Source organism: Triticum urartu, chromosome 3 (assembly GCF_003073215.2).
Source record: "Triticum urartu cultivar G1812 chromosome 3, Tu2.1, whole genome shotgun sequence".
NCBI classification, from domain to species: domain Eukaryota; kingdom Viridiplantae; phylum Streptophyta; class Magnoliopsida; order Poales; family Poaceae; genus Triticum; species Triticum urartu.
The window spans coordinates 663596310-663623869 of NC_053024.1; the positions used below are offsets into that span (position 1 = coordinate 663596310).

The 27560-nt window shown below is 44.3% G+C and overlaps 2 protein-coding genes and 1 pseudogene across 2 annotated transcripts; 1 reads left to right on the forward strand and 2 right to left on the reverse strand.

Annotated features, from left to right (window-relative positions):
- Positions 1-240: 240 nt before the first annotated feature.
- On the forward strand, positions 241-2243 carry LOC125545765 (protein CPR-5-like; the record flags this gene model as incomplete). Its single annotated transcript, XM_048709798.1, is given in 4 exon segments — positions 241-297; positions 362-397; positions 477-1145; positions 1239-2243. Coding segments are annotated over 4 exon segments (1299 nt in total), but the record flags the coding sequence as incomplete, so codon positions are not given.
- A 711-nt stretch (positions 2244-2954) lies between these two features.
- On the reverse strand, positions 2955-6181 carry LOC125545766. The gene is made up of 3 exons (XM_048709799.1): positions 4264-6181; positions 3504-3713; positions 2955-3370 (listed from the first exon to the last, which is right to left on the reverse strand). The coding sequence occupies exons 1-3, from the start codon at positions 4580-4582 to the stop codon at positions 3264-3266; spliced, it is 636 nt and encodes a 211-aa protein (XP_048565756.1). The 5' UTR covers positions 4583-6181; the 3' UTR covers positions 2955-3263.
- Positions 6182-11786: 5605 nt separating this feature from the next.
- Positions 11787-27560, reverse strand: part of LOC125549031 — a 40164-nt pseudogene continuing 24390 nt past the window's right edge.

A 27560-nucleotide genomic window follows, 5' to 3' on the forward strand; every position in this document is an offset into this window, starting at 1 on the left:
GTTGAATGTGCTGCCTTTCTTTCCTCCACTTCATCTTTCCAATGCCAACTTATGCACGTCTGCTTACATTCGCCGCCTTTTCATTCGTTTGCAGTTCCCACAACTGCACACTTGTTCTCTTTAGTAAACGATACATTGTACTCACCCGCGTACTACTACACATTTGCGTTTCATGATCATTTTGTTAAATGGTCTACCTTATTGGTCAGGGTAATAAGGAGTTACCTTCCCTGATGACAGGTTATGAATTCGAGCAATGATTCAGGCGAAAGATTGCATCCGGTCATCCTTTCCAAGGTACATGATTTATAATTTAGCAATAAGCCCTGTAAACCATTAAAAATGTTGTCTCAAATCGCAGATCTGTACATCAGCGGTGAAGGAATCTTTGGCAAATGTAAGCATGGCCCTCTTTTTGTTGGAGCTCACCTTTCTGTTGACATTCCTTGTATATCTTTTACTTATCAGTTGTATAGACATATGGTGACAGGTTTGACAGTTTCATGAGAAATTTTGAGAATTCATTTAGCAGCACACTGAGGACGCTTCATCGTATTAATGAGATACCTGTCTATGAGAGTAGTCCTACTCCTGAATACTCTTCTACAGATGGAGGCTCTGGGGCTGTAGGAAACTCGAGCGCTGTTGATCTGCAAAATCATACAAAAGAAATCGAGCAGGACCTCATGAACTCTGTAGAAAGTCAACTTGTTCTTTATGCCAGAGACAATCGACAGCTGGCTGATCGTGCTCATAGCAGATCCTCTCGTGAAGCTGATCAGTGCATTCTCAGTGCTTTTGAGAGATCTGTGAAGGAGCAGGCTCGCTCAAACGAACTCAAGGAGTGTGAGATTAGTCTTAGCATGAGAAAGCTGCAGCTGAAACAGACTGAATTAGCTCTTAGCTCCTCCTCGCACATGTTAGAGAAGATTAAGTTGTCCTTGGGTTTTCAGAAAGCTTCCTTCCAAGGAGAGAAATTCAAGACTCAGATGCAGGACACAAGGCATGCAGAAATTCTGAGGACTCTTATAGATTTCCTTGTTAGTGCAGTGGTAATTATGTCAGTGTGTTTTGCTTATGGAACTTATGTTCACTCGTACCAACGGATAACTGATGTTACAGCAGCTTGTTCAGCTGCTTCAAGGGTACGTTCATCTACCTTATCGCTCAAAATTACTCTTGATAAGTCTCTTTGTTAATCAGAAGCTTCTCACTGTCTCTTTTCCCACCTCATACAGGGATCTAAATCTTGGTGGGTGCCAAATTCAGTGTCAAACTTCAATTCTGGCTTGCAGTTCGTCAGATGTCATGTGATAGCAGCAACACGTATGTGCTTTGGCATAGTCATGATTGTGGCAATTGCTTGGTTAGCATCCCAGCGTTCCGCACTGACTGGATCAAATATGCCTATAACTTTCAATTTCATTTTGTTGGGAGTTATTTGCGGCTTTGCTGGAAGGTTTTGTGCCAATACTCTAGGCGGTGATGGAAATATCTGGCTTGTATGGTGGGAAGTCCTTTGTTCCATCCATTTACTTGGAAACTGTTATCCATCTGTTATTTACCACGTTCTTCATGGTCCTATATCAGTAACTCACAGCAAGGATGGTATGTGGCTCCCGTACTGGGTTCGCCGGTGCATATTTTATGCTGTGCTGGGGCTTGTTATCCCAGCCTTGACTGGCTTACTTCCATTTGCTTCTCTCTCTGACTGGACGGACCATTTTACGGAAGAGATAAAATCCTTCTTTGTTGGTAACGAAGTTGAAGCCTGAAGTATCTTGTGTTCAAATAAACCTTTTGGACTTCTGGAGGAGTAACATATGTTGAATTTGATGTTTGCCTCAGAAGTTTATCTTTGGAGAAGGAAACTTTGGATGGGAGTTGATGGCATTGTTGAACCATAAAGGAAGAATAGTTGAAGGTATCAATGCTTGCAGTCAGGCGGTGCAAGCTTCTTCGTTGTAGTGAACTTGTGACCTTGCACTCAGATGTCAGGTATCAATGCTTCAGTTTGCTGTATATATTTTTGTTCTCAAGGTGCAAGGTCACAGTATAGTGTTAAGAGTGCAGATCGGTTAACTGCCACCTGTGTCGTAGTTATGTTTGTTTAATCTTTCTCCTGGAATGATGCTTTTCTTGCCTCACTTGGGTAAATTTAGAGACAATACAGTGTTAAAGAGTGCAGACCAGTTGACTACCACCTTTATTGAAGTTATGCTCTTCTAATCTTTCTCCTGGAATGGCGTTTTTCTTACCTCAGTTGTGCAATCTTTTTGCTCACTGTCAATATCAAGAGATGTAGTTCCTCTACTGTTGACCGCTTACGGCTAAAATGTTTATGCTGCCATTGTTTTAGCTGTATGCCTGTGTGTATGATCCTCAACTATTTTAGATGCAAAGCTCAAAAGTATGCACAATTATGTGTTCTGCTGAACATACTAGGCCTTTATTTTCTCTCATTTGCATATAGTTTGTTTTTTTTCCTTCTCCCATTCATGTACACAATTGTTAACCCCAAATATTATAATTTAATAAGAATTATCGGCTATTAATAACTGCCTAGTGAAATACCCCGTAACATAATATAAGACCTTTTTTGACACTGTCATAGTGTCAAAACGTCTTATATTATCTTACGGAGGGAGTACTACTGAATATTTGAGCTGATCTCATAAAGATGCAGCAGTTGATGTAATTGAGAAGTACATTTCTGTTTTGATTATAAAAACTCCTTCCAAAAAATATTAGGAATATTAATTTCATCTCAAGTCATTTTAAAAAGTTGACCAAGTTTATAGAAAGATATCAATATCTACTATACTAAATAAATACACTGTGAAATTTTTTCATGGTGTATGTATTGATACTGATTTGGTATTGTAGCTGTTGATAGTTTTTTCTATGAACTTGCTCAACAAAACCAACATGACATATTTTGGGAAGGAGGCAAATGCACTGGTAACTGATTTGATAATATTGATATTAGCATTTTGCACCGATTACATCATCTTGGACCACCATTAGCAGATTTTCTGGCATCATACAAACACACCAATGTAAACAAGAAATACTAAATCTTACAACTGTTGCAACTGGCACTTGATACAAACCTGAAACTATGGCTCCAGACCACTCTACACATCTACACATAGCTTTAAGCCTTAGCCATGTCAGTTTACATAATCTTAGCTCTGCGAGTTGTTTCGAGTAACCAAGACTTGTGACACAAAAGTCTCAGTCTGCAGGACAGATTTGGCATATCATCGGACTCTCTTGCATGGGAGTGAGGTGACCATCTCCTCATCTGGTGCTCGCTTTCCATGCCCGTTGATGAAGCTGCAGGAGAATTTGACTGGCTGCTGTGTTTCTGCTCAATTGGTTGATTATCCAATGCAAGAACAACCAAATAAGGAAGAGTTCAGATTTCCGGATATGATGTATTTGATTTACGAATATGAATGATTAAGTTAAGAGACTGAACTTCGGCTGTTATAACTCACCTGAGTTGTAGTCTACTTGTTTGATCCTCTTAGATGGAGTCATGTCGTCCAACCTGAGTCTTCTCTTCAAACCAAGGGTGATCTCATCACTAAGTAGCTCCTCACTAGATTTTGAAAGAGCTGAGCTGTTGTGTTGGAGCTTGCTCTTCTTGGAACAATTTTCTGTCTCCAACCCAGACTTCCGCTTCGAGGACTGAAGAACTCCAGGATCTGACAGGAATATCATGCACAGATTCAGATCAAAATGTTTACATTAAGCTTTTTATCGACTGCAGCATAACAACATTTTTCTAGCACGATGCACATACTACGTACTAAGTAACACAGCTTTGCAACAAGTAGATGAGAATGTTGTGAGCCTATGAACATAGTGTATGCCAACAGTTCCGAAACCAGGAAGAGCAGAGTTGAGTTGGAAAATAACAGACGCATTAGCACCGGGGCAGTTGAATATCTCAATGCCCTTGCTCGAATGTCAGGAAGAGTGGAGTTTCTAATACCCCTGATTTGAACATGCATCCAACTTGCTCAAATAAGTTGCTACTGCATCTTTGGACCCTTAATATCCTGTACTAATATTTGATGAAACTGACCCAAAACTCAACCAAGCATTGGACCCTGAAGGCCTGAACAACATTGACTGCTATGTTGCTCTCTATCTCCAGTAGCGCCGGGAATCAAGAAGTCGGGGTTTGCTCAAAGAACACTGGCGCCGCAAGAACTTTTTTCATAGTACGTTTATACTGTAAGAGAGGCACACCTGGGCGTGGGGGCGAAGGCGCGGGCTTGCCGCGGATGGCGACGGGGGCGGCGGGGTCGGCGCCGGTGGGGAGCCCGCGCGCGGCGAAGAAGGCGAGGAGCGTGCCCCAGGTGACCGCCGTGGAGACGTGGCCGGGGCCGCGGCTGACGAAGTAGCCGTTGAGGCGGACGCTGGCGGGGTCCAGCCCCAGCGCGCGGCCCACCCGGGCGAGGTCCACCCCGCCGCCTCCGTCGACCACGATGGCCGCCGACTCTGGCGCGGCGTCGGGCGGCGAGGGATACCGGCGCAGGTGCACGGTCCGGAGCGGCGGCGCAGGCATCGGCGGCGATTCTTCTTGGATGCTCGCAGCTGGTACGATCGGGGGCTAGGGAGAGGAACAATGGCGAACACTCTGGTTGCTTTGGCTCTGCTGCTAGTGCTGGCGCTGGCGCGGATTCTTGCGGGGATTTCTGGAAGTGTCGCCGCGGCGCGGCGCGGTTGGTAATCGGATACGGACTCTCGCTGCGGCAGGGTCCCGGCCCACCAACCGCGTGATCTTCTTGTAGCAGGCTCGGCCCTCGGCCCCCGCTCTCATCTCGGCCCATTTAAATCACACATACTTGATGCAAATACTTGAACGCTTTCTAAACAGGCCACTACTAGGCGCCGGTGCGCCGGCCTAACTTTGGGCCGGTTGTACTAGCAACGTCCGATCGAATAACTCATAGCCGTACGATTCTCTCCTTTTCTTTCACCAGGCGTCTTCTTCCTTCAAAAAAAAACTCCCAGCGCTGCCATGGATGAGCGATGCGCCCAGCCTGAAAGTACCGCCCGCCTCGGTGCGCTCGCCTGTAGCCACCCTCCTCGCCGGTTGTCCTCATCGCTGCCGGCTGTCGTCATGGTGGAAGCAAAAACAAAAGCTAGATCTAGCAAAAACAGAACATGGTGGAAGCAAAATTTGAAGCTGTTTCCAGTAAAAAAATTATGGTGGTGGCAAAATAATTTGCTGGATCCAAACTTCTGACGATGCATGTGCTAGCAGTCAGGGTGGCTAGATGCATCATCTCCGCGTCTCCAACTCGCCGGGTTCGAGTGCCAAGGCAACAAAAATCTTTCAGCAAAAAAATTCACCCCGGGTCGAAGTCGGGTGGTTGGTTGAAGCAAAATCAAAAAATGCTTGTAGCAAAAACAAACTTAGGTGCCAACAAAAACGACATGAGCATTTGAGAGCTCTGTATCCAAAGAAGCAAAAAATTATCTTGGTTCCAGCAAAAAAATACACCGGTTCCAGCAAAAACAAAAAAATTGGTTCAGCAAAAAATGCACCAGCAAAAAAGTGGCCACCCACTCTTACAGCTCCCCCGGTAGCCGGTTGCAGCTCCCGACGTTCGAACGGCGTTGGATACAACACTCCTTGCTGCTGGATGTAGCTTCCCCGACGAGGCACCGACCTTGTAGCACATACACCAGCTGGTTGCAGCAGACAGGGGCACCAATTCCAACAAAAACGAAGATGTTCATCGAAAATGAATGGGGATGGTAGCAAAAAACAAAGGGGTTGTAGCAAAACAAAATGGTGGACCCAACAAAAAAAACCCAGTTCCAGCAAAGCCCCTCGGTTCCAGCACAAACTCGCCGCCGTGGCCGTGGCCGGATGCAGCTTGGCCATGGCGACCGAAGCACCCTGACTGCGACGGCCATGGAGAGGGCGTTTGTCCAGCTGCCGGCGAAGGCGGACAAGGTGACGAGCGTCACAGCCAAGGAAAGGTAGGAGCCGCACGAGCACCATGGAAGGAGCTGCTCACCGGGGGGATGGCCGTGCCATGGCTGACGAGATTGGGATTGGGAGGAGAGAGACTTGAGGGAAACCAATGGCTGTAGTGTGTTTTCAAGAGATAAGATGAAGAGGTAGGCGGTGGGTGGTCCCAGATGTTCACATAGTCACATGAAGAGAAAAACTAAAGCGAGCTACGCGGCGCGGCGCGACCGGGCGAAGCTTCGGCCGGCGCGCCGTCTCCAAACGTTTTCCTTCTAAATATTATTTAAAAATGAGCAATTTCTAAAATTTACATATAAATAGTCTTATATGTACGCGAACAGTTTTTCAACATGCGACTATTTCCGCTTTAGTTTCTAAACTGAATATAAGACATAAACATTTTATTCCTAAAAAATATACTACTACTATATATATGAAAAAAAGAAGCAAAAAGGGCTTAATAAAGCTCGCTGCAGCTCGCCACTGCGTACCAACCAAAGTCTTCCAGAATTGTACACGGTTTGCTAAGTTCTAAACCGATTCGTTTCCTGCCTTATCTCTGATCTTTCCGTGATTCTCAAGCTGATGTAATCCGTATACGCCACGGCCAGGCTTTGGCCTCGATCAATATATACGTACGCGGCCTCTCTCCTGAGGAGTAGAGAACGCTTCCTGAAATCCTGTAGAGAAAATCCTTCAGAGGCAATCATGGGGAAAGGAGCCCGCTCGAACGCAGCTAAAAGGACCGCCGTCGCTTGTGCGGGTGACGGAAAAGAGCAGCAGCGCAAGGCGATGCCGCCGGAGACAAACGCGCAGAAGTTGGCCCGGCTGCGGGCGCTGGTAGCGTTCGGCAAGGCGGCGAACGAGGAAGCCGCGCGCTACATCGACATGGAGGAGGAGGAGGTGGTGGAGTACCGGCGGGCGGGCAAACTGCACAGCTACGACCCGGACAACGAGTGGAAGAAGCGCTTCGCCAGAGTCTACAAACTCCACCCGTGCCCCTGCAGCAAGAAAATGGCCGCGGAGATCGAGGAATACACGTTTCACCTCGAGGAAAACGAGGACGACTTCAGGATGGGGCTTTACTCGTTAATCGGGCCGGGTGATGAATATTAGGGTTTGTTTTTAGCATGATGAATCTAAGATTACTGTGTGGTTGTTTGTGTATGGAGAATTTGATGCCAGATTTAGAAAAAACGAGTTTGCGTGATTTTTCTGGAAGTATTTTTTCTTGTTAAATGCAGAAAAAGAAGTTTTCCCATGCAAAAAATGAAATGCATATATTTTTAAAAATAGCTCATTTATAAATGAAATAAAACGACACTTTTAAGCTTGACGTTTATAAGAAAGGAAAACCGCATAATTGTTTTTCCTATTTATCCATTTCAATTACTAGATTTGTTACAATTTTTTTTTATAAATCACCAAAAATGTTTGTACAAACCATTATCTGGTATCAAAATACACACAAAATGTTCATGTATCGCAAAAAACGTGTTAATGTTTATCAAAATAAATGTCCACCTACCCAAGAGAAAACATGAGGAGTTTATAGTGCTAAAATTAATTCCGTAAAACAATAGAAATTATATATAAAAAGAATACCTATGGGATTTTTTTTTGCAGATGAGAAAATCAATCAGATGATGTGTTTGAGAATCTAATAATATGGTTGAAAAACTGAAGACAAAATAAAGAGTTCTAAACCAGGCATAAATGAAAGGCGACTGATAGGTGCCGGTGCGCCGGCCGAAAATTTCGTCCGGTCCCGCCTGGGCCGTTCGATCTGCCTAATACGGAGCCCCACCGAACCGTTTGATCACGCTCGTATCACTGAATCACCCCACTCCAGCACGCCCCAGCACCTCCTCCCGTGCCGCCGCTGCCCGCCGGAGGTCCAAAACATCCACCCTGCATCTTCTATAGCGACCATGGTTCCAGCAAAAAATTGATGCAGTCCCAACAAAATTCACAGTCGGTTCCAGCAATTTTGTGGGAAGCGACCACCGGCGACCTATGGTTCCAGCAAAAAAAATGCTATGGTTCCAGCATATCTCATAGTCAGTTGTAACACTGGCTCCAGCAAAAAATCTCACAAACAACAAATCTCTGTCAAAATCGACTGTAGCAAAAAACACAACCATTTCTAGCAACAAATTAATATGGTTCCAGCAAAAATCCTACAAACAACAAATGCAGCAAAAATTCGCCTCACTGCCGCAACTCTGGAAGAGAATTTGTTTCCAGCAAAAAAATCATGGGGTTTCAGCAAAACAGGATCACGGTTGTAGCACCTAGCTCGCCGAGCCCCATTACAAGCTAGGGAAGAAGGCCGGTTCCAACAAATTTTTTTTGCTGCTTCCAGCAAAATGGATCGCTGGTTCCAGCATCGTGGGACTCCTCGTCTCGGGTGGCAGCATGCCGTACTGGTGGTTGCAGCTCCTCTGCGGCCGGTTGCAGCACGCCACACGGGGGCGCGGTGTAGGAAGTCATCGATTCCAGCTCGCCGTGGCGCCATTGCAGCATCTCGCGGTGCGCGGACCAGGACGTCATTGCAGCTCGCCGGGGCGTCGTTGCAGCATCTTCCTTTGCCGGATTCTGTCACCAGTAGGCGGATCTGCTGCCTTGGGCTCGCCTGATGAGTGGAGCGGAGGGGGAAGGATCAACGGAGGAGTCACACCGCCGGGATGGAGAGATGGAAGAGGAGGAGAAAGGGAGGTGTCTCGTGGAAGGGAAGAGGTTGAGCGGTCGACAACGATGGGAAAGGATAAGGTTGAGTGGTTGAACGGTCAAGCGACGCGCTGGTGGCTTAGTAGCGAGGGTTGCGCGAGCGATCGAGCGGTGCGACCGGCCCAGCGTTCGGCCGGCGCACCGACGTAAAACGTTTCCCTAAATGAAAGCAATTTCATGAAGAAATATTTGTGATCCCGACAACTTAAAAAGGACGATAGGGTTATTTAAAAACAACAGGAAAAACAACCATAAAATAAGAAATGGGAAAATCACTTCAACAAATATGCAATTAGCATATTTTTAGAGTTGTTTAGTCATCCAACCGCCTACTCTTGCTTTTAAAGCCACGAGCCATTCGTTACATGTTTATATTAAAATGCCAAGAGCACCAATTTTTTGCCATGCCACAAGCTAATAATGAAAAAGAGTCGTAGAACATCTAAACAGTCTCCGGTCACCTTGCTTCTGATAGAGGACTAACATGAGAATCACAGCTGCGAATCTGTGCAAAATAGAACAAACAATTATAGAAGAATTAGTGGAAAATATAGATGAATAAGGGCTCAATATGTGATCAAATACAACTTCAGAACATAGTCACAGTTTGTTTGGAATCGTAGCTCCATTCATACTAGAATCCACAAAATATTTAGATAATTTAAAAAACATACAAATCATTTGAAACTAAATAGACTTGGATGATATCACTACTAAGATACTTTGATAAAACACTGGAATATTCAGTTCTCTTGCTATAATTTCCTTAACCAGTGTTATACTAAATCTCCCACCAAAGCCTGTATGACACTATAAGATAGTGATATAAAAATTCCAACAAATGCTACACAAGAGTTGAGACATCACATAAATACAAAACAACTGATTATGGCTAAAGAAAAAATCTAATTAGTATATCAACCCAAAATCTTCTTGCAGACGAGAACCTTCTTAATTAAGATGTAATGGCAATTAAAAAAGTAGCAGTGCTGGTGCAATATCTTGCCACCTTGTATTTTGGAGATTATTGCCAGAAATAGTCATGGACTGATTTGTTTGCTAGTGCACACAGAGAAAAATAGTCCATGAAGTTCTGAGAAGAATGCTACATTCCGCCTTGAAGTTCGAAGAACTTCATCGAAGAGCATCTGCGTCACAGAGAAGGAAGAGATACATTTCAAGAAAATATAGTACCACGATGACTGTGTGAAGGAATTGACCTCTTTAAATTATTGCTGATGCAAAGCAATTTTCACTCGGCGTGTTCGAAGAAGAATGACTGCAGTCTAGAAGATTGAAGGCGAAGCGAAGGCGTAGCATTTTGTTCCGTTCTTCTTCTTTCTCTTCTTTGAGTCATAGGACTACCGTACTATTATGAGGGGTATAGGTTCTCGATGCTTAGGTCTGTTGTGATGCTTAGCCGTAATCTATGGAAGACTGGGAGAAATTGGATCTCTTTGAGTTCTGAATGATTACTTGTCAGCCAGAGACGATGTTCTTCTGTGCTGCAAGAGATATCATTTGAACCGAGGAGTTAGCATTACTTGTTTTGCAAGCAATGTTACCGCCGTGCTCAAAATTTCGACCGTTGGAAATGTGTCACTTGGCCATTGGTTGGGCTTTGTGTACTAAATGGTCATTTCCCATCCAAATCTGAGAAGGCTGCGGTTATAAATAGCCACCCCCTCCAACATTTTTCACTGGGTGCTTCGCTTGAGATTCTGAGAAGATTGATTGAGCACCCCTCTCGAGAGAAAATCAAGAACCGAAACTTAGACAACGGTTGAGCATCACAATAGATCTGAGTTAGAGCACTTGTACCAGTTACTCTTGAGAGGTGCACACTCTCTGGACGGATAGGTGTCAGCTTGAGTGTTGAAGAGTAATTATATTCACCAAGCAAAGTCTTCAGCAACCAATAGTAATTGTGGTTCGCGAAGAAGTCTGCCGAAATTTTGGAGATTGCCGACAAGTATCTGCCCTGAGTGAACTCAACCGAAGTTTGATCAGCTTTCGTTTGAAGGAGAATAGGATGGAGAGAGGTTTGCTCTTGTGTTCAACCACAAGTCCCTCAAACAAGACGTAGCTCTTTTTCAGAAGAGTGAACTGGTCTACCAAATCATCTGTCGCCATCGAGCATCACTGGTTCATTCTACTCTATTGCGATACTTTCAATAGTTTATCTTCATTACTCTGTGTACCGATTGATTTCCCTGGTCAAGTTTCTATATCTATATTTTATTCCTTGCGTATCTCTGTTGGTTGCCACTGTTGTGTGTGTATGTTCGTTCACTCTTACCTCCTCGCGCTACTAGCTTGTTAGTCGCCTGTCTAGTTCAGCTTTATATCTCCTTGCCAAATCAGTAGTGTAGATCTTCTGTCCTTTGTTGTTCTCTGGTCATCCATGTTGTTCATCTTGATTTCATTCTGTGCTACCATTGTCATAGCGGAAGTCTTATGCTAGTATACCCAGAAGACCATGCTATTTTTCCTTGAAAGATTTGCTTAGTCTTTCTCGGTGTACTATTTTTCAGTTGTGTCTTCAATCTGTTTCACTTGGTGCTCTGTCAATATCTTTTATTCCGCAGTTGTGATTGGTTTTGGTTTGAAATTTCGAAGAAATTTTGAATATCTCATTCACCCCTCCTCTGGTCGACATACTCTCGGTCCTAACAAGGAGAAAAAAAATCTCATTATCCATCCATACCTTAGTAAAGCAAAATGACTCTTCCATCCAGCAGTATATTTGTTACTACAAAGCAACAGAACAACAACACCACTTGCACCTTCGTAAGAAAGGATACACCCTTGCCCATCTTACTGATCTTTTGAGATGTAGTTTCATAAGAAGCAACAAAATCCCGCATCTTCTTTTTTGCACTACTGAACTCAGCCAAGACCGAACTCTCCATATCGGTCACGTAATACAAAACCATAATTGTATTAACCGACAATACCAAATACAAAAGCATAATTGCATTAATTGACAATACAACAATGCAATCGTAGTATAATAGGCAATTTCTGAAAAGTAGGCTAAATAATCTTCTGGTGACTATGTTTCTGCTCCATTGGTTGATGACCCAATGCAAGAACAATCGACAAGGAAGAGTTCATATTTTGGGATTTAATGTATTTAATTTACAAATATGAATGATTCGTTAAGACGTTGTGAACTTTGTTTGTAGTCTACTTGTTTGATCTTCTTAGATGGACTCATGACGTCCAACAATTTCAGTGTTCTCTTCAAACCAAGGGTGATCTCATCACTAAGTAGCTCCTCACTAGATTTTGAAAGAGCTGAGCTATTGTGTTGGAGCTTGATCTTCTTGGAACAATTTTCTCTCTCCAACCCATACTTCGGCTTCAAGGATTAAAGAACTCTAGGATCTAATAGGAATATCATGTGCAGATTTAGATCAAAATTTCATGGGAATATCTCTTCCTATTAAGCGTTTTATCGAGTGCAGCATAACAACATTAGTCTAGCACTATGCACATAAGTAACACAACTTTTGCAAAAAGTAGATGAGAATGTTGTGAGACTATGAGCATAGTGTATGTCAAATATGCGACACATAGTACCGAAATCAGTAATAGTAGATTTGAGTTGGAAAATAACAGACACATTGGTACTGGGGTTGTTCAATATCACAATGCCCTTTCTCAAATATCAGGAAGAGTAGAATTTCTAATACCCATGATTTGAATATGCTTGCATGCTTGCTCAAATAAGTTGCTACTATCTTTGGACCCTTAATATCGTGTACTAATATTTGATGAAACTAAACTAAAGTCAATCAAGCACTGGACCCTGAAAAACATTGACTGCTACCCCCTTCGTCCCATAATATAATATGTTATTACAAGAGAGAGGATTTTCTCGGTTTCAACCAGTGTCCTGGTAGCCAATTGCATTGCGCCATGTGTTCACGTACACATGTCACATACGAAGTACTCTGCTCATTTTCTTTATCATATGTGATTTCTCCTTATTGTTGGGGCCCACCCACTGTTTAGGAGCAAGACTTTATTGCACTCAACATATTTTATTCTTTCACCCCACAGTCCATTCACTCATGCTTTTAGTTTTATTCTACACTTTGTAACACTTGTAACTTTTGAACCAATGATCCGATTTAAAATTCTTTTGCTGATCTGGGTTCAGAATATGTAAATCTTGAAAAAAGATCAATCTCAGACATGTTTTGAACAAGTCTAAATTTGAATGTTGATACAATAATGGAATTGTAAGGGCATATTTATCCCTAAGGTGTTTTGGTGATTGATGACAATGTATTTGCGGACTAATCGTGTGTCTCGAGTATTTTAGATATTTCATGACTAGGCATGATAACCCACAAGTATAGGGGATCGCAACAGTTTTCGATAAGTAAGAGTGTCGAACCCAACGAGGAGCTAAAGGTAGAACAAATATTCCCTCAAGTTCTATCGACCACCGATACAACTCTACGCACGCTTGATGTTCACTTTACCTAGAACAAGTATGAAACTAGAAGTACTTTGTAGGTGTTGTTGGATAGGTTTGCAAGATAATAAAGAGTACGCAAATAAAAAGTAGGGGCTGTTTAGATAAAGAAACAATAAAGTAAATATAGCGAGTGTGGAAAAGTGGTGGTAGGAGTTGCGAAATTGCCCCTAAGCAATTGACTACTTTACTAGACCGATAGCAAGTATTATGTGGGAGAGGCCACTGCTAGCATGTCATCCCTGACTTGGAATTCTATGCACTTATGATTGGAACTATTAGCAAGCATCCGCAACTACTAATGTTCATTAAGGTAAAACCCAACCATAGCATTAAGGTATATTGGTCCCCCTTCAATCCCGTATGCATCAATTTCTATGCTAGGTTGAAGCTTCTGTCACTCTTGCCCTCCAATACATAGTCCTATCAACATACAACTAACCCTATGGTGTGATCCACGCGTGAAATCATATGATGGGCACCAAAGGACAGCAACATAACCACAAGCAAATTAAGTCAATCATAGCAATTCATCAACCACCGATAGGACAACGAAAATCTACTCAGACATCATAGGATAGCAACACATCATTGGATAATAATATGAAGCATAAAGCACCATGTTCAAGTAGAGGGTACAGCGGGTTGCGGGAGAGTGGTACGCTGTAGATAGAGGGGGGAAGGTGATGGAGATGTTGGTGAAGATGGCGGAGGTGTTGGTGTAGATCGCGGTGATGATGATGGCCCCCGGTGGCACTCCGGTGCCACCGGAAGCGAGGGGGAGAGAGCCCCCCGCCTTCTTCTTCTTCCTTGACCTCCTCCCTAGATGGGAGAAGGGTTTCCCCTCTGGTCCACGGTCTCCATGGCGTGGGAGGGGCGAGAGCCCCTCCGAGATTGGATCTGTCTCTCTCTGTTTCTGCGTTCTCAGATTCTTCCCTTTTACCGTTTCTTATATTGCCGGAGATCCGTAACTCCGATTGGGCTGAAGTTTTAACACGATCTCTATCCAGATATTATCTTTCTTGCGGCGAAAGAAGGGCATAAACCTCCTTACGGGTGGCCCACGAGGGTCAGAGGCGCGCCCCCCTGCCTCGTGGCCACCTCGGGCACCGTCTCGCGTGGATTTTTCTTCCCAAAAATCATATATATTCCAAAAAAATCTCCGTCAATTTTTATCCCGTTTGGACTCCGTTTCATATGGATATTCTGCAAAACAAAAAACATGCAACAAATAGGAACTGGCACTGGGCACTGGATCAATATGTTAGTCCCAAAAATAGTATAAAAAGTTGCCAAAAGTATATGAAAGTTGTAGGATATTGGCATGGAACAATAAAAAATTATAGATACGAAGGAGACATATCAGCATCCCCAAGCTTAATTTCTGCTCGTCCTCGAGTAGGTAAATGATAAAAAAGATAATTTTTGATGTGGAATGCTACCTAGCATAATCTTGATCACATATCTAATCATGGCATGAATATTAAGATACGAGTGATTCAAAGCAATAGTCTATCATTTGACATAAAAATAATAATACTTGAAGCCCACTAATAAAGCAATCATGTCTTTTCGAAATAACATGGCCAAAGAATATCCCTACAAAATCATATAGTCTGGCTATGCTCCATCTTCACCACACAAAATATTCACATCATGCACAACCCCGATGACAAGCCAAGCAATTGTTTCATACTTTTGACGTTCTCAAACCTTTTCAACTTTCACGCAATACATGAGCGTGAGCCATGGACATAACACTATAGGTGGAATAGAATATGATGGTGGAGAAGACAAAAAGGAGAAGATAGTCTCACATCAACTAGGCATATCAACGGGCTATGGAGATGCCCATCAATAGATATCAAATGTGAGTGAGTAGGGATTGCCATGCAACCGATGCACTAGAGCTATAAGTGTATGAAAGCTCCAACTGAAACTAAGTGGGTGTGCATCCAACTTGCTTGCTCATGAAGACCTCGGGCATTTGAGGAAGCCCATCATCGGAATATACAAGCCAAGTTCTATAATGAAAATTCTCACTAATATATGAAAGTGATAACTCAAGAGACTCTCTATATGAAGAACATGGTGCTACTTTGAAGCACAAGTGTGGAAAAAGGATAGTAACATTGCCCCTTCTCTCTTTTTTTGCTTTATTTTTTTTATTTTTTTGGTGGGCTTCTTTGGCCTCTTTTTTTATTTGGGCTTCTTTGGCCTCTTTTATTTATTTTTAAAGTCTGGAGTCTCATCCCGACTTGTGGGGAAATCATAGTCTCCATCATCCTTTCCTCACTGGGGCAATGCTCTAATAATGTTGATCATCACACTTTTATTTACTTACAACTCGATATTGCAACTCAATACTAGAACAAAGATATGACTCTATATGAATGCCTCCGGCGGTGTACCGGGATGTGCAATGATCTAGCATAGCAATGACATCAAAAAACGGACAAGCCATGAAAACATCATGCTAGCTATCTTACGATCATGCAAAGCAATATGACAATGATGCTCAAGTCATGTATATGATGATGATGGAAGTTGCATGGCAATATATCTCGGGATGGCTACGAAAATGCCATGATAGGTAGGTATGGTGGCTGTTTTGAGGAAGCTATATGGTGGGTGTATGGTACCGACGAAAATTGCACGGTACTAGAGAGGCTAGCAATGATGGAAGGGTGAGAGTGCGTATAATCCATGGACTCAACATTAGTCATAAGAACTCACATACTTGTTGCAAAAATCTATTAGTCATCGAAACAAAGTACTACAGGCATGCTCCTAGGGGGATAGATTGGTAGGAAAAGACCATCGCTCGTCCCCGACCGCCACTCATAAGGAAGAAAATCAATAAATAAATCATGCTCCGACTTCATCACATAACGGTTCACCATATGTGCATGCTACGGGAATCACAAACCTCAACACAAGTGTTTCTACAATCCACAACTACCCACTAGCATGACTCTAATATCACCATCTTTATATTGCAAAACTATTGCAAGGAATCAAACATATCATATTCAGTGATCTACAAGTTTTATGTAGGATTTATGACTAACCATGTGAATGACCAGTTCCTGTCATCTCTCTAAATAGATATAAGTGAAGCAAGAGAGTTTAATTCTTTCTATAAAAGATATGCCCATGCTATAACAAATATAAGTGAAGCAAAAGAGCATTCTACAAATGGCGGTTTTCTATGTAAAGAGAAATAGGCAATCCAAACTTCAAATGATATAAGCGAAGCACATGAAGCATTCTAAAGCCATACTCAAAATATATAAGTGAAGTGCAATGAGAATTCTATAAATCAACCAAGGACTATCTCATACCATCATGGTGCATAAAATAAAAACGAAAACTACATGCAAAAGACGCTCCAAGTGTGCACATATCGCATGAACGAATAGAATCTGAAAACATACTGATACTTGTTGAAGAAAGAGGGGATGCCTTCTGGGGCATCCCCAAGCTTAGATGCTTGAGTCTACTTGAATATTTACTTGGGTGCCTCGGGCATCCCCAAGCTTGAGCTCTTGCCTCTCTTCCTTCTTCTCACATCAAGACCTTCTCGATCATCGAACACTTCATCCACACAAAACTTCAACGGAAAACTCGGTAGGATCCGTTAGTATAATGAAGCAAATCACTACTCTAAGTATTGTTGCAAACCAATTCATATTTTGTTTTTGCATTGTGTATACTGTAATATAACTTTTTCATGGGTTAATCCACTGATATGAATCGATAGTTTCATCAAAACAAGCAAACTATGCATCAAAAACAGAATCTGTCTAAAACAGAACAGTCTGTAATAATCTGAACATTCACCATACTTATGATACTTGAAAAATTCTACCAAAATTAGGAAAAATAAAAAATTTGTATAGGAAGACATTGCAAAAAGAATCAGAACCATTTGATGTTCCATAGAAAAATGTAAAATCGCGCACTACAGCCAAAGTTTCTGTCCTGCACCGTACAAACCATCAAGCAAATGTAAACATCCTAAAGGCAAACCTTGGCACATTATTTTTATAATACAATGGAATTGTACAAGGGAATTATTATTTTTATTCAAAATTTTATGTAATCAAGATTCACAAAGTTTCCGTGATCATGAACAAAGTTCAAGGCTAGCTCCCACTTCAACAATGCTTGTCTTTCTCACTTTCGCTTTCCTTTTTGAAAAAGTTTTGGGTTCCCCTCTTTATTTTTGTTGTTTTTAAACTATATAAAAGCACTCAACAGAAATAAATGACTCTCTAAAACTTCCGGGTTGTCTCCCTGGCAGCGCTTTCTTAAAGCCATTAAGCTAGGCATATAGTGCTCAAGTAATGGATCCACCCGGATCCCAAGGTATAGCAAAGCCAATTTTAATTAACAATGATTTGTAATTTAGTAGTGAGCACAAAGTAACATATATCATATAACAACGAAGTCTAACTCTCTTCCTATGCATCGGCATGTCATAAAAGAACAATTCATGCACACATAGTAAAGGCCAATGCATAGCATAAGCAGTTTCTTGCAATTTTATCATATTGGAAACATAGAGAGGTGGAGATATAGTTCCTCTCTCATAATAATTGCAAGTAGGAGCAGCAAGCACATGCATATTATATTCATCAAAATCATCATGTGCAATGGTAAAAGGCAACCCATCAGTATATTCCTTAATAAGAGCAAACTTCTCTGATATAGTGTAGTTTGGAGAATTCAAAAAGATAATAGGACTATCATGTGTGGGTGAAATAGAAACAATTTCATGTTTAACATAAGGAAATATAGCAAGTTCATCTCCATAAGCATAATTCATATTGGCATCTTGGCCACAAGCATAGCAAGCATCATCAAAAAGGGATATTTCAAAAGAATCAACGGGATCATAACAATCATCATAGCAATCATCCTTCGGTAAGCACGAAGGGAAATTAAACAATGTATGAGTTGAAGAGTTACTCTCATTAGAAGGTAGGCACAGGTAGCTAATCCGCTCTTCCTCCTTTTGTTCTTCACTCTCCTCCTCATCTTTTTCATCCAATGAGCTCACGGTTTCATCAATTTCTTCTTCCATAGACTCCTGTAAAATATTAGTCTCTTCTTGGACAGCGGGGACTTTCTCAATAAGCGCATTAATATAGGAATTATATTCATAATTATCATAGCAATATTTTAAGATAGCTAAATTTTCAGGCCTATAAACATCATCATCATAAGCTTCATGCTTTTCAAACAAAGATTCAATTTCATAAGCACCCTTAAAAGCAACAAATTCTTCTATTTGTTCCACATCATAGTAATCATATATACCATTAGCATAAGAAGCTAAGGTTTCATTATCATTAAATTCACATGAAAAGGGAAGGTGTGGAGCCTTCACCTTAGAGCAACAAGTATAATCATATCTCAAGCATAGTTGCCTAGCATACCAATTCAATATATGAAGTTGATCCCATAATAGTTTCCCTTTTTGTGTCAAGCAGTAATCCCTAAAGTATTCACGTTGATCCAACGTTACTCCCATTACATAATTGAATGGGGTCTTCTCAGGATTATTAAAGAAGTACATAATATTTTTCACATAACCAGCATCGAGGGTTTTAGGAGGTTCCCCATCTCCATGAGTAGCAAGTACACCTAATTTTTTTTTGATATTTCGTGTTCCATATCCATAACTAAAGATAGAGAACAACTAAGAACAGCAAATAAAAATTACTTAGTGATAAATCAAACAAGCACACACGAGAATATTCACCCCACGCTATTGCTCCCCGGCAACGGCGCCAGAAAAAGGTCTTGATAACCCACAAGTATAGGGGATCACAACAGTTTTCGATAAGTAAGAGTGTCAAACCCAACGAGGAGCTAAAGGTAGAACAAATATTCCCTCAAGTTCTATCGACCATCGATACAACTCTATGCACGCTTGACGTTCGCTTTACCTAGAACAAGTATGAAACTAGAAGTACTTTGTAGGTGTTGTTGGATAGGTTTGCAAGATAATAAAGAGTACGTAAATAAAAAAGTAGGGGTTGTTTAGATAAATAAACAATAAAGTAAATATAGAGAGTGTGGAAAAGTGGTGGTAGGAGTTGCGAAATTTCCCCTAAGCAATTGACTACTTTACTAGACTGATAGCAAGTATTATGTGGGAGAGGCCACTGCTAGCATGTCATCCCTGACTTGGAATTCTATGCACTTATGATTGGAACTATTAGAAAGCATCCGCAACTACTAATGTTCATTAAGGTTAAACCCAACCATAGCATTAAGGTATATTGGTCCCCCTTCAATCCTGTATGCATCAATTTCAATGCTAGGTTGAAGCTTCTGTCACTCTTGCCCTCCAATACATAGTCCTATCAACAAACAACTAACCTATGGTGTGATGCACGCGCGCAATCATATGATGGGCACCAAAGGACAGCAACATAACCACAAGCAAATTAAATCAATCATAGCAATTCATCAACCACCGATAGGACAACGAAAATCTACTCAGACATCATAGGATGGCAACACATCATTGGATAATAATATGAAGCATAAAGCACCATGTTCAAGTAGAGGGTACATCGGGTTGTGGGAGAGTGGACCGCTGTAGATAGAGGGGGAAGGTGATGGAGATGTTGGTGAAGATGGCGAAGGTGTTGGTGTAGATCGCGGTGATGATGATGGCCCCCGGTGGCACTCCGGTGCCACCGGAAGCGAGGGGGAGAGAGCCCCCTCCTTCTTCTTCCTTGACCTCCTCCCTAGATGGGAGAAGGGTTTCCCCTCTGGTCCATGGTCTCCATGGCGTGGGAGGGGCGAGAGCCCCTCCGAGATTGGATCTGTCTCTCTGTCTCTCTCTGTTTCTGCGTTCTCAGATTCTTCCCTTTCGCCGTTTCTTATACTCCCGGAGATCCGTAACTCCGATTGGGCTGAAATTTTAACATGATCTCTATCCGGATATTAGCTTTCTTGCGGCGAAAGAAGGGCATCAACCGCCTTGCGGGTGGCCCACGAGGGTCAGGGGCGCACCTAGGGGGGCAGGCACGCCCCCTTCCTCGTGGCCACCTCGGGCACCGTCTCGCCTGGATTTTTCTTCCCAAAAATCATATATATTCTAGAAAAAATCTCCGTCAAATTTTATCCCGTTTGGACTCCGTTTGATATGGATATTCTGCAAAACAAAAAACATGCAACAAACAGGAACTGGCACTGGGCACTGGATCAATATGTTAGTCCCAAAAATAGTATAAAAAGTTGCCAAAAGTATATGAAAGTTGTAGGATATTGGCATGGAACAATAAAAAATTATAGATATGACGGAGACATATCAAGGCACAAGACGGTTAGGAGCCCCTCGAAGATTATTAAAGACGGTGTTTTTCTATGTTCCTTTTTCAGTGGATTTGAGTCATAGGAAAGCCGTACTATTAAGAGGGGGTCCGCTTTGGAAATGTTTGGGTAGAATCGTCACGTACACATTTACTCCTCTTTGCACCGCCTTTCCCTTAGCACTTTGGAGCATCCTCCATTTCTTCCTGTTTGTGCAAAAAGAAGATTTCCTTTGTTGCTGTTCTGAGGCTTGCGGTAGTACTGCTTTTCGGAGCGGTAGTACCGCAGGCCCCTGCGGTAGTACCGCATGCCTTTGCGGTAGTACCATAGGTGGTCATGGTAGTATCGCTCCTTGGGAGCTGTAGTACTATGAGCCCTGGTCCGACACAACACCAGTAGCAGAAGTAGGAGCATATGTAATTTTTTACATCCGCTCCCCGCGCGGTAGTACCGCTTGCCTTCAGCGGTAGTACTGTGTCGGAACCTTTGCACTATTTGAAAATCAGCGGAACTGGCCACAGACGTTTTTTTGTCCACGGCCTTCCCCGGCTGGTCCACCCCTGCCTTGCGGTAGTACTGCTTGGCAGGCGCGGTAGTACCGCATGTCACGGGCTGGTTAAGTGGATAACGGTTGGATTTGTCTCTCCACTATATAAGGGGTATCTTCTTCTCTGAGTTGACTACCTCTTCCAACCCTAAGCTCCATTGTTGCTCCAATCTCCATTTTCGCCCGATCTCTCTCTCTAGCCAATCAAACTTGTTGATTTTCTAGGGATTGGTTGAGAAGGCCTCGATCTACACTTCCACCAAGAGAAATTCGATTCCCTCCACTAATCCCTTGCGGATCTTGTTACTCTTGGGTGTTTGAGCACCCTAGACGGTTGAGGTCACCGCAGAGCCATATTCCATTGTGGTGAAGCTTCATGGTGTTGTTGGGAGCCTCCGATTAAGTTGTGGAGATTGCCCCAACCTTGTTTGTAAAGGTCCGGTCGCCGCCTCCAAGGGCACCAATAGTGGAATCACGACATCTCGCATTGTGTGAGGGCGTGAGGAGAATACGGTGGTCCTAGTGGCTTCTTGGGGAGCATTGTGCCTCCATACCGCTCCAACGGAGACGTACTTCCCCTCAAAAGGAAGGAACTTCGGTAACACATCCTCGTCTCCACCGGCTCCACTCTTGGTTATCTCGTACCTTTACTTGTGCAAGCTTATTTGTGTTATTTCCCTTGCTTGGTAGTGTGCTTGTTGTTGTTGCATCATATAGGTTGCTCACATAGTTGCATGTCTAGACAACCTACTTTGATGCAAAGTTTAATTTGCTAAAGAAAAATTAAAAATTGTTAGTTGCCTATTCACCCCCTCCTCTAGTCAACTATATCGATCCTTTCAATTGCTATCAGAGCCTCCTCTCTTTACTAAGGACTTTGCCATTCGAAGAGTATGGTTGACACCGTAGATGGTGTGGAGGAGCACTCCGGTGTGAATCCGATCTCGTCTACGGGCGATGGGGGAACCTCGATCTCTCATGAGGAATTCAATGTGACCTTGGAGACATTGAAAACCTCCATGACGACCGAGGTTGAAAGCATGTTTACTAAATTCACTGAAGGGCTTAAACTATCCACTGCAGCGTTGAAAGTGGGTGATCCCACTAACAAGGTGACGGATGCTAACTCCGACAAGGGGGAAGCTACTAGTGAGAAGGCTCCTTGAGGGAGTCCTGGATTAGGGGGTGTCCGGATGGTCGGACTATACCTTCAGCCGAACTCCTGGACTATGAAGATACAAGATTGAAGACTTTGTCCCGTGTCCGGAAGGGACTTTCCTTGGCGTGGAAGGCAAGCTTGGCGATACGGATATGTAGATCTCCTACCATTGTAATCGACTTTGTGTAACCCTAACCCTCTCCGGTGTCTATATAAACCAGAGGGTTTTAGTCCGTAGGACAACATACAGAACAACAATCATACCATAGGCTAGCTTCTAGGGTTTAGCCTCTCCGATCTCGTGGTAGATCTACTCTTGTACTACCCATATCATCAATATTAATCAAGCAGGACATAGGGTTTTACCTCCATCGAGAGGGCCCGAACCTGGGTAAAACTTCGTGTCCCTTGCCTCCTGTTACCATCCGGCCTAGACGCACAGTTCGGGACCCCCTACCCGAGATCCGCCGGTTTTGACACCGACATTGGTGCTTTCATTGAGAGTTCCTCTGTGTCGTCGCCGCTAGGCTTGATGGGTCCTACGATCATCAATAGCGATGCAGTCCAGGGTGAGACCTTCCTCCCCGGACAGATCTTCGACTTCGGCGGCTTCGCACTGCGGGCCAATTCACTTGGCCATCTGGAGCAGATCGAAAGCTATGCCCCTGGCCGTCAGGTCAGATTTGGAAGTTTAAACTACACGGCTGACATCCGCGGGGACTTGATCCTCGACGGATTCGAGCCACTGCCGAGCGTGCCGCACTGCCACGACGAGCGTGATCTAGCTCCGCCGCCGAACAGTGTCCTGGAGGCCGCACCCGCATCGGCTTCGACCCTTAATACGGAGCCAACTGCGCCGATCGAGGATGGGTGGTTGGACGCCGCCTCGGGGGCTGCGATCCCAACGGCGATCAAGCCGAACACTAGCCCCGCAATCCGCGAGACTCGTGACTCCAAGGAGCCGGACTCCTCTCCGGACTCCGAACCCTCCGCGCCCCTGCCGATCGAATCCGATTGGGCGCCGATCATGAAGTTTACTGCCGCGGACGTCTTTCAGCACTCGCCTTTCGGCGATATTCTGAAGACACTAAAGTCTCTCTCTCTCTAATAGGAGAGCCCTGGCCGGACTACGGTCAGCAAGGTTGGAATACGGACGATGAAGAAATTCAAAGCCCACCCACCACCCACTTTGTAGCCACTGTCGACGATTTAACCGACATGCTCGACTTCGACTCCGAAGACATCAACGGTATGGACGCCGATGAAAGAGACAATGAAGAACCAGCGCCTATTGGGCCCGGGAAAGCCACCTCGTCATATGACGTATACATGGTGGACGCACCAAAAGATGACAACGAGGAGCGGAAGGACGCACCGAAGGCTTGTTCCCTCGAGAAACAGTCAAAGCGGCGACGCAAGCGCCGCCCCAAATCCCGCCTCGATAGAAATAACGATCACACAGACCCAGCGCTGGAGCAGGGCGAACCACTACCGGACAACGGCAATCTGGATAATCAAACCGAACAAACAAATTCTATCAAGGATAATAGTCCGGACGACATAACGCCGGACAGGCACCTGGAGCAGCAGAATGCCCGTAAAAGGCTTGTTGCCACCGCGAGGAGTCTTAAAAAGCAGAAGCAAAGGCTCAAGGCTGCGCAAGACACACTCGAAATCAGATGGAGTAAAATACTCAACACAGCAGCGAGGTACGGCGACAATCGCCCCTCCAAGAGCTACCCAAAGCGGAAGCTGCTACCTGAATTCGATGAGGAGGCCTCAGACCCCCCATAACCAAATATCAAAGGAGCCACCTGGCCGGATAGACGACCCCTCTACCAACACAGAGCGGCATACAACGCCACTCAAAATACAACACGCGACCCATGCGAGGGCTCGCACCCAAAGGACGACGCAACAAGATCCATCTATGGACCACGCAAGCGCGCCCCAGCATACAATGCAACACAAAAAACATCCGAACAACGCGGTACACCCAGCTACAAGGGTGCCGCACACCCCCTATGTTTCACCGATGAGGTGCTGCACCATGAATTTCCAGAGGGATTCAAACCCGTAAACATAGGGGCATACGACGGAACAACAGACCCTGGGGTCTGGATTAAGGACTACATCCTTCATATCCATATGGCTCGAGGAGATGATCTCCACGCCATCAAGTACTTACCCCTCAAACTCAAAGGGCCAGCTCGTCACTGGCTTAAAGGCCTCCCCGAAAGCTCCATTGGAAGTTGGGAAGAGCTCGAAGACGCCTTTCGGGCAAATTTTCAAGGGACTTATGTCCGACCTCCGGATGCGGACGATTTGAGTCATATAACTCAACAGCCTGGAGAGTCAGCCCGAAAGCTTTGGAACAGGTTTCTTACTAAAAAGAACCAGATTGTCGACTATCCGGACGCCGAAGCCTTGGCAGCTTTTAAGCATAGCGTCCGTGACGAATGGCTCGCCAGACACCTTGGCCAAAATAAGCCGAGAACGATGGCCACATTAACAAACTTCATGACCCGCTTTTGCACGGGTGAGGATAGCTGGCTAGCCAGATGCAGCACCAGCGACCCCAGTACATCTGAAGTTAGAGATGGAAACGGGAAATCACGGCGCAACAGCAATAACAAACGCCGGAATAAAGAAGACTGCATGAAGGGCACGGCAGTAAATGCTGGATTCAAAAGCTCTCGGCCAGGTCAGCAAAAGCCGCCCTCTAAAGGCACCAGGGATGAATTGTCCAGCCTCAACAAAATTCTGGACCAACTATGTCAGATCCATAGTACCCCTGGTAAACCGGCTAATCATACCCACAAAGAATGTTGGGTCTTCAAGCAGCCCGGCAAGCTCAATGCCGTACACAAGGGGGAGGATACACCAAGTAAAGACGAGGACGAGCCTCCCAAGCAAGACACTGGAGAACAAAAGAAATTTCCACCAGAAGTCAAAACAGTAAACGTGTTACACGTGATCAAGGGAAAAAACAACGCGGCACTCCCAGGAAAATATACCCAAGTGCCTGTCACCGCGAAGTCCTGCCACTGGTCGTCTCAACCGATCACCTTCGACCATCGCGATTACTCAGCAAGCATCCGACACGCAGGATGGGCTGCCCTGGTATTAGACCTAGTAATTGGCGGATATCACTTCAACGAGTCTTGATGGACGGTGGCAGCAGTCTAAACCTAATATATCAGGATACAATCCGCGGGATGGGGTTAGACCCAAAAAAAATTCGCCATAGCAATACTACCTTTAAAGGAGTAACGCCAGGCCCAGAGGCTCATTGTACGGGCTCCCTCCTACTACAAGTTATATTCGGCTCCCCTGATAACTTCCGTCGCGAGCATTTAACCTTCCATATCGCTCCGTTCCAAAGTGGCTAGCAAGCACTGCTCGGACGCGAAGCTTTCGCTCGCTTTAATGCAATACCACACTACGCCTCCCTCACACTCAAGATGCCCGGTCCACGTGGCATCATTTCAATGAAAGGAAATATCAAGCGATCTCTGCGCGCCGAAGAGAGCGCGGCTACCTTGGCAGCCGCACACTAAAGGCGCCCGGACCAGCGAAAGCATCCAATAGGTCGTCAAGACCTCAGACACAACTAATCAAGTCCGGCGCCGCTATTTATACCGAATAAATGGTCACACCCCTATTTGTCAATACAAGGGGCTCAACGCGCGCAGACAAGTGGCAATTTCTTCTCATCTTGAATTATACATGGTTTCTTTAAAAACTATCCTTTTTGCACAACAACGTTTTCACCTAAATTCCTCTCTTTTACAAACGATCATCGTGCTACACCCGTCCAGGATACAGCACAACGGAGACACAGGCGTAGACGTGCAGCAGGGACCCGCCCCAAGGATTCTTTTTAGATTAAGACCCTGCGTAAACCTTTTTTACTGTCTCTTGTTGATACATATCCACCGTTGAGAAGGATGCTGACGTCTTGGCATGTGGCCACGCCAGAACAATGCACGTACCTGGACACAAGGGGATTCTTACAAAGGCCATTATTTAGGCCCGGTTTATACCACAAAGACCGAATACCTTAGGGAGTGTTCGGCGTCGCGAGTTTGGCCCTATATGCATCAGGAGAACCTTATGTTCCGCTTTAACGGCTAAGGTAGCACCAGGAGAACTACTGCAATTGTGCCCTGGTTCATCCGGACGAGCACCTCAGTAGAGAAAGCCGAAAACTGACTATCATGATATAGCGTGAGACTGGTCAACCACTTGATGACCTGTTGGAATGTTAGAATTCCTCCGCCTTAACAAAGGGCCGTCTTCCGGCCAGGCATGTACGCACCCCGGGATCGGGAGAGTGCGGAGCCACCAGGGGCTATCTAGTAGCCCCACTGTCAAACTCCTATGGCTAAGTGAAAGTGTTAAAGCATTATAGTCCGGTTGCCTCGCTTGCTCTGCTATCACCTCCTTAATAGGACCAAGATGTTGGGTTAAGTGTGAACGCATGTTTTTTGCGAGCACCTCCGCATTATATGCGTGGGGGTCGAAGCCGACGGCTGCAATCTTTCAGGTTATACACATGTATACATAAACGGCCGCCCAGGAGGCATCATATTACTTCCAGGCAAAAGTATAAAAATAGCCTTATAAAAATTTATAAAAGCATTTCGCTTACAATGAGATTACATATCACTCAAACATAATATTTTTTGAGCACTGGGTCTCTATCAAACGAGCACCCTCAAGAACTTCTTCAAAGTAGTGCTTAGCAACCATTCGACCTATGGCCGAATCCCGCGCTGCAACAGTGGTAGCATCCATCTCCGCCCAGTATGCTTTAACACGGGCAAAGGCCATCCATGAGCCCTCTATGCACGCCGACCTCTTCACCGCATTAATGCGCGGCACCACGTCAAGGATCTGCTGCACCAAGCTGAAATAGCTGTTCGGTTTTGGCCTTTCCTAATGGAGAACGTTGCAGAAAACAAAAATTTTCCTACGGTTTCACCAAGATCCATCTATGAGTTCATCTAGCAATGAGTGATTGGATTGCATCTACATACCTTTGTAGATCATGCGCGGAAGCGTTCAAAGAACGGGGATGAGGAAGTCGTACACGACGTGATCCAAATCACCGAAGATCCTAGCGCCGAACGGACGGCACCTCCGTGTTCAACACACGTACGGTCAGCGTAACGTCTCCTTCTTCTTGATCCAGCAAGAGGGAAGGAGAGGTTGAGGAAGATGGCTCCAGCAGCAGCACGACGGCGTGGTGGTGATGAAGCTGCAGTACTCCGTCAGGGCTTCGCTAAGCGCTATG

Excerpts from the sequence above, each read along its gene's own strand:
- LOC125545766 (XM_048709799.1), bottom strand. The coding sequence starts at position 4,582 with ATGCCTGCGCCGCCGCTCCGGACCGTGCACCTGCGCCGGTATCCCTCG. Across the intron at positions 3,714-4,263 it reads GCCTTCGCCCCCACGCCCAG|ATCCTGGAGTTCTTCAGTCC; the intron begins GTGTGCCTCTCT and ends TATTCCTGTCAG. Across the intron at positions 3,371-3,503 it reads ACAAGTAGACTACAACTCAG|AAACACAGCAGCCAGTCAAA; the intron begins GTGAGTTATAAC and ends CCAATTGAGCAG.